Here is a 17,901-nt window from a genome sequence, read left to right on the forward strand (position 1 = left end):
CAAAGTCTTTAGCGGATATGTTTTAGGAGATGCTGAGAGGGGCTAGGAAAATGGCTCAAAACCATTCCATGATTTTTATTTGAAAATAGAATGGTTTAAAACCAATAAGGGGGCTATGTGAAGTCTACCTAAAAAGATAACTAAATCAGTTCAGTAGTTTTCGAGATCTTAAGCTTCAGACAAAAAAAAAACACACTACTTTATATAATAGGAAACATTCAGCAATTTTCATCAAAAATTATAAAAATAAAAACGAAATCCTTTTAATCATTTTGATTTATTTATCAGGTAACATTCAATATAATTTTAAACATGTTTTTACAAAATAACAAAATTACCACACAATAGTTTTAACATTAATAAAATTTCTTAATCCTAAAGCGTGCACGATTTCTTACAAAAATTATATAAAAAACGTAAATCAAATGATTATAGTTTAAATAAAATAAATTCATCTTCACGAAATAAAATTTAGGTGTTTCCAAAACATCATTATAATTGATTATAAAATCCTGGATAAATCATTAATACAACGATAATCCTGAACAATAATAATGCACGTGAGGTGCTCCAAATAAAACGTAAGTCTGGCATAAACTTCAGAATCAATCATTCATATCACAAACATTTCTTTATATATGTTTTTTTCTTCAAGTTTGTAGACCTACAAAAACCTAAAATTTAGTATCATATATTGCTGTCTAAATAATATTAATGATTTTTTGGGGTTAAAATGCCTCAAAAATCTGGCAAGGTATTAGCTATTAAGTTCTCGTATTCCTTTGAAACCGATTAATATCTGGTCCATTAGAACCGGTTCTAAGCCATACGAACAAAATTATGTCTAGCATCGTATTATATCCAGTATATATTTAGCCCGTGCCTTCGGCATCTCGGGGCTAAAAAAATGGTTTTAATCTTATAATTGTACATTTTATATCCGCGGAATGCTGTTTATGATACGATGCGAGAAATAACTATTCTATTTCTATCGATAAACAGCTTTTAAAATATGTTAAATTTCAGTCTTCAGCAGTTAGTTGACCCATATTATGAAAGGAAACTTTTTCAGCCTTTTGAAGAACATCATTTGAATTTCTGTATCAGCTATGTTTTAGATCAAAATTTAATAATGAGGTTTGCCATATCAGGCGGGCGATGGCCCTTTATCGGTCTTTTTTGGTTTTAGGCTATTTTATATCCTTTTTATATGCATTTTACGAAATTTGTCCAAAACCCTTTTGGGAAATCGGGCGGCCCGTTGTCGAAAAAAGTGCCTGATATGCCAACCCTGTTAATAATGTAACTTTATTGAGAATTTGATAGTATTAAGAGTTTAGAATATAACAAAATAAGGCTTTATAAAAAAAGGGCAATCAATATATGCTAAATATGTATCAAACGAATATAATTACAAAATAATATAACATGTATCAATTCATTTTTTTGTGTTGCTTTTTTTTATTTTAGATGATTTTCAAACAACTGCATAAAATAAAATTATAGAAAATATCATTTATTATCACAAAAGATTTTTAATAAATCCGAAAAGTTGAGGTTTTTTTTATAGAGAACAAACACACAATGTTATAAAATAGAACTAAGTTTCCTTAAAATTTATTTGCTTAATAAATTAGAGATCTAATTCAAAAGCTCATCTATTTTAATATGGAATTGGATCTTTTTTAAATTACAAGCAAATTTGTTGATTTCTAAACATCGGAAGATCATTAATAAAATGAATTCCAGTATGACTGCGATATCGATTAATATCCGGTGGATTATAACCGGTTCTCAGCCATACTGAAAAATCATATATAGCATCGAATTACAGATAATTTTCTATGAGTATTATAAAAAAAAATAATACCAGTTATGTTAGCCCGAGTCTTTAGCTCCTCGGTGCTATCAAAACTGGTTTTAATCTAACAATTTTTCATTTCAATACTTACGGAAAGCTGTCTATAATACGATGCGATAAATTACTATTCTCAAATATAATACCATAAGATTGTTTTAATGGATAAACATTGATATAAGTGGCAATAACTTTTAATACAAGTTAGCACTTCATACATAACACAATCAAACATGTTTTTTCCCTCTTTGTAATATTCCGATCTTCCAACAAAATCTTATTCAATCGTTGAAGATTACAAGTCTGATTCGGAATAAGACAAGGTGGAGCTGGGTATACAATACTATTTACTACATATAGAGGATTATATCGGCCACAAATATCATTTCAATTCAATTATCTATTATTCATCAGATTCGATGCTAAGCCCTTCAAGTTTTTTGTTTGTTTGTATTATCATATTATATTATCACTTTGTTGAGCTAGATTTGCTGGCGCGGCTGGTGCGGTCAGTTTAATTGTTCAATTTTCACGTTTCACTTGTTCATGTCAAAATTAAGTATCCAATTGCCAATTGAATATTAATTTTGACAAAAAGTTCTGTACATTTACTTTTTGATGTTCATATCTAAATAAAAAATATTTAATTGTCTTTTATATATTTTTAATTTCGTAAAATTATTTTGCCTAGGTAATATTGACAGGGAAAGATTAGTTGGGGTAAAGTCCCTTTTATGGCAACGCCCCGTTTCTTCGTATTAACTTTTCTTCTATTTATAGCCCCTGCGGAGGGCTTTAACCCTGCGGGGCAATCACCTAATCCAATACAACCTAAAATAACGTATTAAATACAACCCATTAGATGTTAATTTAGCTTGCTAATATGGACCCCATTTTTGGTCAGTTCGTTCATCCAGTAGTAAGGGAGAGAATGGGTATCTTTATTTTGGCCAGGAGCGAGCATTACATTATCCGATTACATACAATTATCTGGATCAACATCCAAGTAATAAGATATCGATTCTTGACCAAGTTTTTCCAGATAAATCCAGACAATAATCAAATTGTTTAATTATGTTTTCATTAAAAATTAATGAAATAAAAATTTGCAGTGTCTGGTAAAAAAAAATTGCGCACAAAGCTGAGAAAGTTTGCAAAGCATAAAATTAATTGGAACCAAATAAAATTTTTAGATTCCAGGAACCCTGTTTGGACAATGACTAATGGACGTATTCATTTGCATATCATAATGACACAATAAAAGAAATACAAGAGATAGGGATCTCACATTTGTATAAAATCTATTTTTCTTTGTTTAAATCTCTTGTCTAATCTAATAATTAGGCGCATTTTTGGACTGACAAGTTTCGAGAAATATTTTCTTTTCATGTGCTTTTTCCTTTCCAGGGAGGGAGGGGACATTTGGTTGTATTAGTCCCCAAAGCTTTATAATAACATTTTCTTATTTGTTGACTTAACATCTTTCATAGATTTTTTTATTGGTTGGTTCATTAAGTTGAGTTTCCAAACGTTTCAAACACCAATTGTCAGCTACAGAAGAGGTAATTTTGGGTATCTTCACAGGGGATGTACATCAATTTATCAGCCACTAGCGGCTACGCCCCTAGAGGCCTCTAGTGGCACTTTAAATGTTTTTGTTTGTTAAAGTAAATTTTTTATGTACGATACCACCTTATTTGACGTTGAAGTCTCCCCTAAATTTTTAAAAATTTTGATTTTTTGTCATTTCTCTTGGGAGGGTGGTGGTACCCTCCCCCAAAATAGTTATAAACCTTCCCGGGACTTATGAGAAGCTACCCTGTTAAGGAGAACCCGATCGGTTCAGCGGTTAGCGAGATCCTTCGGTACAGATACACAGATACACACACAGACATCCTGTTACTTTAGTATAAAGATTGTCTTAACCCTAAAGACCCTTTGAATAAATGCATGAAATGTTGACTTTATCTTAATTTCTAATTTTTCTATCAAATCAGATAATCAAGGAGAAAGTAATAAGAAAAGCTACTCGACGAGTCTTTAAAAACCAGTTACTCAGTTTCAGTTAAACACAAGATTTTTTACCAGCCGCAATACCAAATATAATAACTTGAGATTAAGTAAAAATAATTGGCTTGGCTCGAAAATAAATTAGAAATTATCATGCATAGCTACTCTATAGTTTATGCTTCATGTTTTATAAAATACTAGCGGCTATGCTTCTAGAGGCCTCAAAGAAGGGGGGGGGGTAAGTCGATCCTCCCTTTGCTTTTTTGAAAGGGGGGTCATTTTTTTTATCTTGAAAGGGTAATAGTAACTTCCCCAAAATGGTTAAAAAAAACTTCCCGGGACCTATGCGAATATACAATGTAAAGGAGAATCATTAAGGTTCAGTGATTAGCGAGATCCTTCGGTACAGATACACAGATACACACACAGACATCCTGTTACTTTAGTATAAAGATTGTCTTAACCCTAAAGACCCTTTGAATAAATGCATGAAATGTTGACTTTATCTTAATTTCTAATTTTTCTATCAAATCAGATAATCAAGGAGAAAGTAATAAGAAAAGCTACATTATGTTACTCATTAAAAAGGATAAATTGGAAATAAGGTTAAGTAAGTTAAGTAAACTTCTATAGCCATGAATATTTATGTTCGCTGAAACGTAAATTATGTTTCTGTGGTTTTAGAATGTATTTTCATATTTATAAGGAGTAAAGCTTCTCTACAAGTGTTTCAAATTGCCACCAATGTTGAAAGGTCATTGTGTACATCAAAACTCTTCCCTATCCTGTTTTGTGTTCAATGTTGAATACTTTTTTTTTCAAATAGCAATCATGACACAAAAAAAAAGGTTACTTTTGCGAGCTAATTAAGCTCTTTTTTGGATGGGGGGGGGGGGGGGGTAAATACTAAATATGGCCGAATTGTTTAAATTCCATCCTCCACAAAAAAAAAACTACATTTTGGCAAAGAACATTTTAAAAATTAACCTAGTCTGCAAAAACTAATTGCTTTTAGAATTTATTTTAGAGATTTGTGAATGGGAGGAGAGAATACACTCCCCTGCCCCTTAAAGTATTTTAGAAGTTCCTAGTGAATGGGGTGGTAAAATTTCATAATATTTTAAGGTTTAGACAAAAATTTGTACAATGTTTTCGCTACTATTGTACGTATTGATTCTTGTAAATAATCTGACTGTCAAACATAAAACAAAAGTAGCGTAACATATCATGATTTTCTAATAATAATACCTAACTGATAGACAAAATAGTTATAGAATATCTGTAAACGTTTTTTTTAATATCTATCTATAGTCATAAATATTGTTTTAAATGAGAGGTGGGGGGGGGGGGAGTTTCATTATTTTACATATCTAAAAATTTATCTACTCATTTAACTTGCGGTTGGGGCCTAAATATTCAAAACTTAAATCCACTTTTCAATAACTCTATTATTGAAAAGTACGAAGGCTAACAACCTTATGGTTTCAAAAAGACGGTATAAAATTTTGTTAAAATATGTAAGTGTACTCTATTAGTATATACATAAATCAATATTTATGCCTTTTCATGAGACTTTGCGCTATTTTATTTTCATATTTGAGGAAACAGAAGGTGCTTATTCATAATTTAACGAGTTTCAAAAGTACGCGTCTTATGTGAAGCGATTAAAAATGATTAATTAGTTTTAGTTTTACAGTGAAAAATTTTGGAATTTTTAAAATAGTGATCGCACAACCTCTAAGAGTTTGAAAATCATGTGCAGGAGGGTTATTTCGTGGTATTTATATTTCGAGGGAGGGAACACTAGGCTGTAAATTACCAGGAATAAGGTATAACCAACAAGTGAAATAAATCTGAAATAATATTTGGGGGGCAAATGGAAAGGTCGTCAATTTTACGATGTGTTGCCCCCCAACGACAGCTGAAAACCACCTATAGGTTCCGTGATTTTTTTCGAATTAATTTCGTTATTGGTATAAGCTGGTAAATTATACTGGTACCCATAGTTTTATAACCACTTTATCTTTATCATTGACTTAGAAACTTTGGGTACTTTTATGGAATTTTGTTTGGTTAAAGATTTCGACCAATTTTAATCCACAGAAGGGGCAATCTTGTTTAATATCATTGGTAATGTATATCAATTTCTCGGCCATTGTCTTATCCTCTAAGAACCCTGATTTATACTTAAAATTAAGTATGCAATAGCAACTTTTTGCCAACAACTTAAAAAAGACAATTAATAAATATTTTCCTAGAATGGTTGTGATTTCTTCCTGCATGAAAGCCCAGGGAACTGTGGAACCTGCCAGCGGACACTTGTCACCGCTCGGACAGAATGCCTAAAAATAAAAATAATAAGTAAAATCAAATGAAGTAAAAAATAATTGGACAGGACATTCACACGAACAATTATGTATTTAACAGTAAATGTAGAGAGAGGATAGGGAAACTTTAACTAAACATCAAAAATTTATTTTTTTAAAGCATTTTAAGATACACAATTTAGAACAGACATAGCGAGGGAATCAAAGCTTATTAGAACACCATTTACATTTTAAATAACTCATTGTCTGTTTCAATTTTCTCATTTTTTGCTTGTTTTTTTTTGCACAAGATTTAATTGCAATCTTGTTAAACGCTTGACTGGTTATTAGCCATAAAATTATAGTTAACTTTAAAACCAAGCCATTTGCTATAAAGTAATTAAGATATTTATTTAGACATCTAGCTAATAATGCAAAAAAAACTTCCTAAATAAATTATGCCTGTGTTTATTTTTGTTTGTTTTGTGTTTAATTTACATGGAGGGAGAGGACAAAACCGGTTTTATCCAATTCAAAAACCTTGTTATCACCCCTCCCGAAAAAAATATAAAAATATGCCAGCTTCCAAATGCTTATTACTGGGGGGGGGGGGGGGGGGGAAGGTTGGTAGGAATATATTTTAACATTCTTTGTCCTATCTACGAATTCCTAAGAATTGGAAAAATAACTTATTTTTCAAAATTCATTTATATCTTACTACCCAGGGAGAATATCTTACTCCTAAACAGATCACCCAGGAAAAGGACAATGGATAACAAATAATACAAATGCTACTAACCTCATTGCCCTGCTTAATGATGCTCTCTCTGCAGCAGGAGAAGCAGAACTTGTGTGCCAGGTTGCTGGGACACTGGACAAAGTGGGTGTCCTCCAGCTTGCCTGAGCAGTTGGTGCACTTGAGGATCTGGGCACTATCGTTGCTGTCACTGTTGGCGTCCCTGTGCCCGTTACTGGAGCTAGATACCTGAAACAAAGGGGTGAGTTATTTTCATTTCAATTGACGGCAGAAAATCTTGAGTTTTTTCATTCAAAGGGACCAAGAAAATCAGCGACAAAGCGAAGATTGTGTAGCAAAACATTAGTGTCGTTCTGTCTGTCAAATAATTTGCATAATGATTTTTATAACAATATGGTAAAGGAGCGTTGCACCACTATAATTACTAACAGAATGTACATTGTACGCAAGTCCATTTTAAAAACTTTTTTTTAAATAATGATATAGAGGGGGCATTTTTCTGCTTATTTTCCGTAAAGGCGTGTGATTTAAGACTTTAAAACATTAAAATTTTGCAAGGCAGATTGTCACGCATATGGATGTTGACATCCTTGTTTTACATAATTTAATATTTTAGATTTGTGTGGGATGAAGAAAAAATCATCATTTTCTGAAAAACTACTCTTTTTAAGCATATCGAGAAAATCATTATTAATTTTCTTTAAAAACCAAGGAATTTATAATTCAACGAAAAGCTATTTTTCCTCTACTCAATGATCTAGTTCTTTTGTCTGTAGTTTAAGATCGATAACTACTGAAAGGATTGGGTTCTCAATTTTAGTTAAGCTTCAAATAGGTCCCAGGATGTTTTGAGGCTACTCAAATTGAAGTCTTGGGATGGTTTTTAGCTATTTTTCTAGCCTCTCCGAATAAAGATCTCCTAGGTGCTAGAGGTGTAGGCCCTAGTTAATTAAAAGTACAAGAAAATGAAAACCCTTAATACATTTTATTCAACAATATTTTCTTATTTTATCCCTTGTTTGATACATATTTGCTCAAATAGTACATTCATATTATTCATTATAAATTATTTGTAAATAGAAAATCTTATTTTCTAAAGAAATCTTAAAATGAATTTAATGAAGACAATCTTCTCTGTTTTTACGAGTTCACTAAAAGAAAATCAAGTTTTTTTCTTGCTTAAATCAATTTGCATTTTAATGGTTTCTATTTTTGTTTTACTAAATTTAATCGGCCAGACAAATTGAAATAATGTAAACAAGGATGACAACATCCATAAAAGCGAAGCTTCTGCAAGGTAGGACAAACGAACCTTAACACATGTAGGTATAGTGCCAGAACTGAATAAGCAGAATATAAATGTGTTTTTTTGCAAAACTGCTTAAATACAGGATATTAGGGACATACTTACATTTTTAATACTTGTCATTGGAGATGCTTTGCTTAAAACATTATAACTTAATGTATAAGGATTTACTATTCCAAAAATCAGATGAATAGGAAACTTATAAAACTTAAAAATTTGTTTTTAAAAAGGTTGAAAGTCAACATATCTTAAATGGACGCACTGACTTTCTGATAACGCTTATAGAAATTCTACGCTCCCTAAATCGTACCTAGCTGACATATGAATCATCAGACAAAGTTTGAAATCGATAGGACAATTCTAACATGTCTAAATTAACGAAAAGAGCTAACCGTTACGGTTGGATGAATAGACCAACAATAATTATAGAAAACCTTCGATTTTAAAAAGAAAGGGATTTTTCGAAATAAATTTAATAGAATTAACAATCTAACACCCCTGCACGCTAAAAGTAACAGAAAAATATTTAGTATAAACCCATCCCAAAACTTAAATATAAAAAAAATATAGCCTATGACCACCCAGGGATCTATGATTGTGAAGTTACCATAAAATAAAGAACTGAATCTGTTCAGTATTTCTGAAAACTTTATACATTCCGATTAGATACATTTCCCCCATTGTTCCACCTTTCTTGACATACTCTCTCCCTTTTCTTTTCCGTTCATTTATGTAATTCTTCAATTTCCCCCAAGAAAACTAGGTAGACCAAGGATGCCTAAGGTCTGTGTGCCATGACTATTCGCTCTCTTTCTACACTCCCTTTATCTATATTTTTTATCATTCTTTTTCGTTCTTCCTTTCTTTTTTCGTTCTTAGGCTCTTAATGTACATATGCGCTATTGTCTACTAGCTTTTAGTTTCAAACAACTTCGCTCCTATTGGACGTATGTAAGTGTTTAAATTGTATTTGGCAAGGTAATTTAGTTAATTAGCAAAATAAACACTTGTTTAATATCCTAGCAAAAACAAAATTTTCAATGCAAAAATAATTAAATCTTATTACGAAAGAGAAAATTTTAATATAAAATTGACAAGAATTAGTGATTTGAAAAGATCTTTCGAGAGCTTCAATGAATATAGGATATACTGGATATATTGACAGTTGAAAATTTGTCGTCAATTTAGCTTTCTATTAATGACCTCATTTATTGGTTAGTTCGTTAATCTAGTAGAAGGAAGGGAAAAGGATAAAAAGGGTGGATGTGGGGTATCGTTATTTTAGCCAACTGCTAGAATCACTTTATCAGAGTATATGAAAATCGGGTGCAACATCCATGTAATAATATATCGATTATTACTTGTTAACCATTTACAGTAAAGCATATGAAACTAAAAACTTAGACAAAGTAATTTTCTGTTTCAGATCTGTTAATGTTAATTTCTGAACCTTAATAAATTCATACTGTTTGTTAGAGGGGTTTAAAGAATTAAATAGGTATATTTTACAAATAAGAAACAGATCTTATAAGAATAGTATATTTCAACGAGAACTACATACCCTTATAATAAAGTAATAGAATGTCTGTGTCGTGTGTTTGTTTGTTTGTTTGTTTCTGGCTAACCACTTAACCGATATGGTCCTCCTTAACAGTGAAGCTTCTTATAGGTCCCAGGATGATTAGACTATCTTTTATAATAAGTCTGGGTATAGTTTTAGGCTATTCTTCTGCCCTTCCATATCCCTTTGAACATAGAGCCCCTATATGCTAGGTGCTCAGCCGATAGTTTAATATAAAGGGATACTAAAAATATCTCTTTTTTTCAAAGTTAAGTTTTTATAGACTAAACTGTATTAAGAACAGGTTAATCAGAAATGATTACAATCAAATTTAACAGACCATATGAATAATTGTAAATTATCATATTAAATATTAAGTAAAAACATAATTATTATAAACTTTTTATCTGCGTAATTAATGGAAACGTCAACTTTAATTATTACACTTTTTTAACATGATGTAAAATAAAAGCTAGACAAGATATTTGGTTCTTGTGATATTAAATTAAAAAATAAACATGTCCGTCTGTCTGTTCCTATGTAGGTTATTTTTCTAGGGCTATTTGTCTTAGGTGGATGGTGGTACCCTTTCCAAAAATAGATACAAACATTCCCAGGACCTATGAGAAGCTACTCTGTAAAAGAGAAGCATATAAGTTCAGCGGTTAGCGAGATCTTTCAGTACAGACAGACAAAGATATTGCTACTTTTATAAATCAGCATAAAGTTTATCTATGCAGATTTCTTCTAAATTATTCAAATTACAAGACTGCAGTAATAGAGATAATCTAGAGACATACTCTCTAAATCAGCCGATAGGACAACCACAACTTTTTAAAGGAAACCTGTAGGAAATACACAACAATAACTGCTCTGAAAGACTGCCCCAAAATTCCAATTATGATGACTTTAACATTTTTGTTATAGAAGCTTTAGACTTCAAAATTGGGATATTAAGTCTACTTTCAGCGGTGTATTTCCTGCAGGCTTCCTTTATTTTTTTTTAACGCAAATTATAATATGTCGCATAACTGTTGAATATGATTATATTACAATAATATAATATGACTACAAAACTGTGTATTTGTATACTGTTAAGCATAAGTCCTATTTAATCCCATCTATATTGTAATGCAGACAAAAGTTGAGTTGGGGGGGGGGGGGGGGGGGGGTGAAAAACGATCATTACCGTTAAAAAACTATCAATGTATGATTGCTATTTGATTCTCCCACTGAAAATTTAAAGAATTATAACTTATACTCCAGTATGGCCTCGAAATCGATTAAAACTCGCTGGATTATATAGAATCATACTGAAAAATCATGTATAGCATTTTTTATAACAGACAATTTTCTACGAATATTAAAATCCAGATCATAAGATTAATATAAGTTTTGTTAGCCGGCCTAACAAAACTGGTTTAGATCTTGCATTTTTTAGTTTAATATCAGCGAAAAGCTGTCTATATATTCTATACCTATTCGGTTTTGTAGAAAAACATACAAACTGAGCATAAGAATGATAAACTTTCAATTCATTTCAAAAGTTTTAACATAAGAGAAGATAATATTATCTTCATCCCTACTGAATTATATATTTAATTTATGTAAATTCTCAAAAAAAAAAAAAAAAGTTTACAGAAAGTATAAAATGCATGCTAAAATATCTGGCTTCAAATAACATTGAATAGAAAAATATATATTTTATTTATATTTAGAATGACGTAGTAAAGTACGTTTTAAATATCTAACAAAAAAGATTATGTACATTGGAAGCGAGCTTTGTTTAAGAATTGTTCTGAAGCCAAGAAAACATTTCTACAGGGTCATTCAAGAGAAATGACTTTTTTAAAAACTTAATTATGCATAGAAAATAAAACAATGATGTAAAATTCTTTAGATATTTGGAAAACCTATTATGAGACATTTATGTTTCAAATATTTGAAAATGATTATTTCAACAAATTATGCCCTAAAAACCGGTTTTTCCAAAGGCCTTTTTTTCGAAGATTTATTGATTTTAGAGTTGTAAAAAAATGCGCACCTTTTTGAAATTTTAATTGCGCAGCTTGTATTAATAGTAGAAAAATGTTATGCATATCGTTAGAATCGTCATAATCTCTAGTTTTTTAATATATAAAAACCATTCCTGTGCTACGTATAGTATAAGAGCTACGAGGTAAAATGTTCCAATTACTTAAAACTTTTCAACTTTTTTCTCACATTTTTCAATGTAGCTCCTAAACTACAAATTGCACAAAAACGGGTCTTATATTTTCAAAAACTAGAGCTTATGACAATTCCAACGGTATGCGCAACATTTTTCTACTATTAACATAAGTCACGCAATTTGAAATTTAAAAATGTGTGTATTTTTTGCACACCCTTTAAATCCATAAATCTTCGAAAAAAAGGTCTTTGGAAAAACCGGTTTTTTGGGCATAATTTGTTGAAATAATAATTTTTAAATATTTGTAACATAAATGTCTCATAATAGGTTTTCCAAATATAAAAAGCATTTTACATAATTGTTTTATTTTCTATGCATAATTAAGCTTTTAAAAAAATCATTTCTCTTGAATGACCCTGTAGTTAAAATGTCGCACGCGTCCAAAAAAGAGCCCAAAACCTTATCTGGAGATTACTACAATACACGTATTTTGGTACGATCGGGCACGAGATCTTTAAGGACAAACACTCACAAGACATACATTTTACTAAATCATAGAATAGGATAATAATTCAAGTTGTGTAAAAAGTGAGAAAACCTACTTAAAATTTGTTGATAAGGTTTTATCTACGTATAAATAGTAAATACTCAGTTAGCACGTAACTCCAGCTGTATAATTAAATATTAAAGTACGATTTCATAATCGAATGATTCTTTGTAGGTAATTAATATATATGTGGATAAATTGACAGGGGACAATATTTCTTTAATATAGCATGCTATAGTGGTTCCAGTTGTTGATCAATTCATTCATACAGTAGGAGGCGGAAGGAATCGGGTAAGGAGAGTGGATGAGGTAAGGTTATTTCAGCCAGCTACGAGTTTCACTTTATTACAGTACAGATCCAAGATCCAAACAGAAATAAATCCACTTTTATACAAAAAAACTTCGCTACTCTATAATGTATTTATATATTAACACAATTTTTTATTCATCTTTGTTTAGATAGAGATAATGGTATTGAAAGATAATCAAGCCCATTAAAATATTTAAAACTGCTCCCAGCGATATAACCATCAATTTTTGGAATGAAACGATGAATAATATAAGTTCAGAGCTGCAAATTATAGTTACATTTTCAAAAGAATTTTTATTTTGTAACCGACAGACAATCAGCATTCTTAATAGTTTGATCATATAATGTTTGCGTGAATTTTAACTGGGTTTATTAAAACTATGTTAAAACGGAGCAAAGTTTCAGTTAGGGTAGTTCCGTCCGTCCGTAACAGTTAGCTCTTTTCGTTAATTTAGACATGTTAGAATAACAGTTGGGTACAATTTAGAAAGCGTAGTATCTCTATAATCGTTACCAGAAAGTCCTTGCGTCCTTTTAAAACATGCTGATTTTTTACTTTTTGACACCAATTTTTCATGTGATATAATTATCTTATTTATCTGATTTTTGGAAACTGATTCCTAAGACAACAGAGTAAAAATGTTAAAAGCGAAGCCTCTCTATAACCAAGTCCTAAAATTGTATGTCCTGTATTTAAACAGTTTTGCAACATATGTACTTACAATTTTGTTTAAATTTATATATTTATATACTGCTTATATGTGTTATATTGCTGTGCTACCATTCTTTTTGTTATGGGCGTAATCGTACTTGTTTTAATACCTGGTCAGGTCTGGACTGGTTGTTGGGGTGACCGTTCGACAGCGGACGATTTCCGGCTGGGACATTTCCACCTGAAATATTACACAAGAATTAGTTTAGATTAAACCAAAGACATTGTTTAATAAATTCAATCTCAACCATTTGATTGCAAGTCCTTTCTGTGATAAGTAATAAGTTGTCTCTCTTTGTTTATTTGTTACTAACGGCTAAACCCCAAGCATACGGAAACGTATAGAAGTTAAGCTTATAATATTTTGATAATTTGAAAAAAATCATCCACAGCAACTTATCAGGGCCGGGGTGGAGGGGATTTGGACTGTAAATTACAACCATTTCTAACATTCCTTTTACCTTTATTTTTATCATTCTGATGTTGTTTCTGTTGCTTGGCATCGTTGCCATGTCCGCCAGGCAGTGTTATTCCGTTATGGACAGGTCCGTTGGATGTGCTGCCGTGGTTCGAACCTCCGCTAGAGTTGCCTGAATTATAAAAAACTGTTGTTTAAGAATGATCAGTCTTTTGTAGCAGCTACTCTGTTCAGCGAGGTTATGACTGGAATGTTATACAAGATATCATATGCATCTTAAATTTTAATTTTTATTAGTAGCTGCTCCCCTCGCATTATAGTCAAAAGAGCAGAGATTTAGTAAAAAACCATACAAAGACTTGAATTTAAAAAAAAAATATATCTTAAAACCATTCCGGGACCTATGTGAAGCTTTCCTAAGATAGAGAACTCAATCTAAAGGGGCACTTAAGGGAGAGGGGAGCCGCCCCCCAACTTTCAATTTTAAAGAAAAAGTTTTTGGGAGAAACATTATTATTTTATTAGGGGCGATTTCTCCTGGTATGGTGGTGGTACCCTCCTCCAAAATAGCTTTCCAAAGACCTGTGCGAAGCTAAAATGCAAAGGAGAACCATATCTGTTAAGCGGTTAGCGAGATCCTTTGGTTCACAGAGACAGACTGACATAGATTCTCTTACTTTTAAAAAAGGATAAAATTGTAATTACTTACCACCAGCCGCGCTATTTGAACCAGCATTGCCTAATGGTGTTGATACGGGGGCATACGAGTTGAATGGCTGCAAAATAAGTTTACATTCTCATATATTCCTTTCAAAATCAGATTTAAAAGCTTTGGGTCAATTTTTTTTTATACATAAAGTATTTCATATAAATTGCCCTATTTATGCAAGTTTTAGAAACCTTTTTAAGTTTTGTCGTTTTAGTGTTTTTAAGGCTTGATTAAATCAAAAAGAAGTAGAGCTTATAAGAGTGTAGTAATTAAGATCCAAGTAATAATAAATCCATTATAGTACGTGGAATAACACATGAGGAATATACAGAAAGCCAGACGGTCAATGCATTAAATTATGATTTTTTTTCTTGTGGTTCTGACTGTGACGCCAAAAATCAAAAGGTATAAGACGATGACCGATGGGTTGATGTACATCCTCAATGATGATTCACAAAATTTCTCCGTCTATAGATTAAAATCATTAGTTGAAAAATTTGAACACTCAACTTAATGAACCAACCAAAAGAGTACAATAAAAGTCCCCTAAGTTATTGAACCAAGGAATAAGAAAACATTATTATAAAACTATGGGGATTAGTGTAATAACCAGCCCAATGTCCCCTCCCTCCCTGGAAGCCAACAGGCATAAGGAGAGAAATTGGAAAGGTAGTACCTAAAAATCACTTATTTTGCTAGTGAAACATCCCCACCGCTCTTGTTTAAGATATTGTAGAATTTAGCTATGAGTTTAAACTGTCGTCAACGCTTTACTTAACCTATAATTTAACAAATAAAAAACGTTCACAAGTAATGTTGCACACTCTCAAAAATGGTACTTTTTCAGCCACATTGCATGATCTTAAATAACCTAATCTTGGTCCGACACACTCCAACATATAGTCTACCTTTCTATTTCAGCATATTTATAAAGTAAAAGTCATCCTACTGGACATAACTTAGCTTTTTCCTCTCATCAGATATGATAGCTAAATTTAGTGCCAAAAATATGAAATGCATTTAAAATTAAAATAGCCATGAATTTCGTTTGATGTTGTACAGTAAGATATCTAGAACAAGGACAATTATATCCATAAAAGGCACAGAAATAATAATCTATCAACAAATCAAATAAACAAGTACAAAACCTAAAAAATTTTAGTCCAAAATATATAATTGTCTTAAAATTATTGATAAGAGGTACAAAGAAAAAATACCTAATAATATAATCTTTCAATTTCAGCAATTCATGATTCAATTTCAATAATAAATAAAATCCAATCTACACAACTAAAACACGTACGTAAGTAAAGACCGGGATACTGAGTTGCTACGCTCCAAGGAAGAGGAAGTTAATTATAGACTAAAATTTATGAAAATTAGGAAATATAAACTTCCCCTCTCTATAGTCTAAGACTAGATTCTTCTTAACGACAATACTTAGTTTTCATGTTTCCGTTCTCAAAGCATTAAAGCAATAATTGTTAGCCTTGGTAATAAGTATTTACCAGCTGCTTCGCCCCTTGCCTCTTAAGAATATAACAAAAAAATATTAACTGAATAATCAGTATAAAACTTCCTTGAAAAACAAGAACTAATAACGCCCTATATGTAGAAGATAAAACAAACCCTGCACTGTGTAATGTTTGTCTGGATGTTCGAATTTATAACGTCTTAGCATGAATCGAACCTGTGCCATTCTTAAGTAGCGGGTTAATACATGATCGGATATGAACAAGGATTACAACATCCAAATGTAGCGAAGTTAAAAGTGGCTAAAAAGCTGTTCAAAAAGCCATGGAAGTTTTACCTAAACATTCTCCATAATACTGGGAATATTGTCAAGCTTCTAATGGCGTCTGAGTAAATCTCATTTCCCCCATAACGTTACCGACTGGAGGACGGACAGACATTGAATTGTAGAGTAGTTTCGTTACTAACAAGAATTTACAATACTCTGCATAACCAAGGCCCCATGGCAAAGGTAAGATAGTTTGTACAATTTTCACATTCAAGGCTGGCTATAACCATTCTTTCTAACGAGCTATTTAAATGCATAAAGCACCACAAATTAAGGGATAGGAAATTTAAAATCATATATATTTAACTATTAATCCATGATAAGTTTTGATTTGCATAATTAATGTTTTCAGATTAATTCCAAAAAGAAAAATCAATTTTGGGGCTAGATAAAATAATGTAATCTGTTGGTATTTCCAGCTGTAAAAAAAATAATTTCTTTTAATTTGTCTACCCCTGGACTATCCCAGTTTCCCTGAAAAAGCACACACCTAAAAAACCTAACATAAACACCCAGGGATCTAAAGTGATAAGACAATGGCCGGTAAATTGATGTATATCCCCAATGATGAAACACAAAATTACCACTTCTGTAGATTACGTTTAATGGTTGAAACGTTTGGACACTCAGACTAATGATACATTCAATCAAACTTAATTACGTCAAAAGTTGTTAAGGCAAAGATTAAGAAAATGTTATCATAAAACCTTGTAGGCCTTGTGTTATAAACGGCCCAATGTCCCCTCCCTCCCTGATATACCACAGATCCCGCATTTTAAAAGTTTTTCTTGATAATAGATCCAAGCAGTCTGGTGTTTGTGCATCACATTTAGATCTGAATTTTTAGAGTTTTACTTGAATGAGTAGCATATACTTTATTACTCAGTACTCTGTTTGTTGTCAAATTAAATAACATTATCAAAATTATTAGAAATTTTTTAAAATCGGTTCCAGTGAGTGAAAAGTACGTATTTGATAATTGAATAAATTGTCAAAAACTAATTATTTAAGGATGATAATTGTCAAAATAAATTCAATAAATCTACGAATAGAAATCTATAAATATCGAAACTTGGTCTAGACGTGGTAAAACAAGGATTACAACATCCATAAAGAGAAATGGAAGGACAAACGAAAAATAACTCTTGTAGAATGTCAAAATAATAAGCAGAATATTAATGCAGAAGTCTATAGAAAATTGTAAGTAATTTTTTTTTGCAAAAATGCTTAAATAAATTATATTGTTTAATGACATACTTACATTTTAGAACTTGATTAAAGAGATGCTTCGCTTATAGCATTGTACCTTGTTGTAATAGGAATCATTTTTCCAAAAATGAGATGAATAGGATAATTTTAACATAAAAAAATAGTCGTCAAAAAAGTATAATAAACCAGCATGTTTTAAATGGACGTACAGACTTTTTGGTAATGAT

General features: G+C 31.3%; 1 protein-coding gene across 1 annotated transcript in view; it reads right to left on the minus strand.

The window, feature by feature from the left end:
- Nucleotides 1–258: 258 nt before the first annotated feature.
- LOC145311935 (interferon regulatory factor 2-binding protein 2-A-like) overlaps nucleotides 259–17,901 on the minus strand; it is a 44,107-nt gene continuing 26,464 nt past the window's right edge. Inside the window, exons 4-10 of the mRNA XM_080150986.1 lie at nucleotides 14,665–14,731; nucleotides 13,999–14,127; nucleotides 13,648–13,718; nucleotides 6,974–7,159; nucleotides 6,123–6,210; nucleotides 1,416–2,486; nucleotides 259–674 (exon numbers count right to left, since the gene is read on the minus strand). Of these exons, the coding sequence (XP_080007112.1) occupies nucleotides 2,467–2,486; nucleotides 6,123–6,210; nucleotides 6,974–7,159; nucleotides 13,648–13,718; nucleotides 13,999–14,127; nucleotides 14,665–14,731 (561 nt within the window). The 3' untranslated portion in view covers nucleotides 259–674; nucleotides 1,416–2,466. The remainder of the gene's footprint in view (nucleotides 675–1,415; nucleotides 2,487–6,122; nucleotides 6,211–6,973; nucleotides 7,160–13,647; nucleotides 13,719–13,998; nucleotides 14,128–14,664; nucleotides 14,732–17,901) is intronic.

The sequence above is a fragment of the Acartia tonsa genome, chromosome 2 (genome assembly GCF_053477335.1).
Source record: "Acartia tonsa isolate MP-2025a chromosome 2, ASM5347733v1, whole genome shotgun sequence".
Taxonomy (NCBI): domain Eukaryota; kingdom Metazoa; phylum Arthropoda; class Copepoda; order Calanoida; family Acartiidae; genus Acartia; species Acartia tonsa.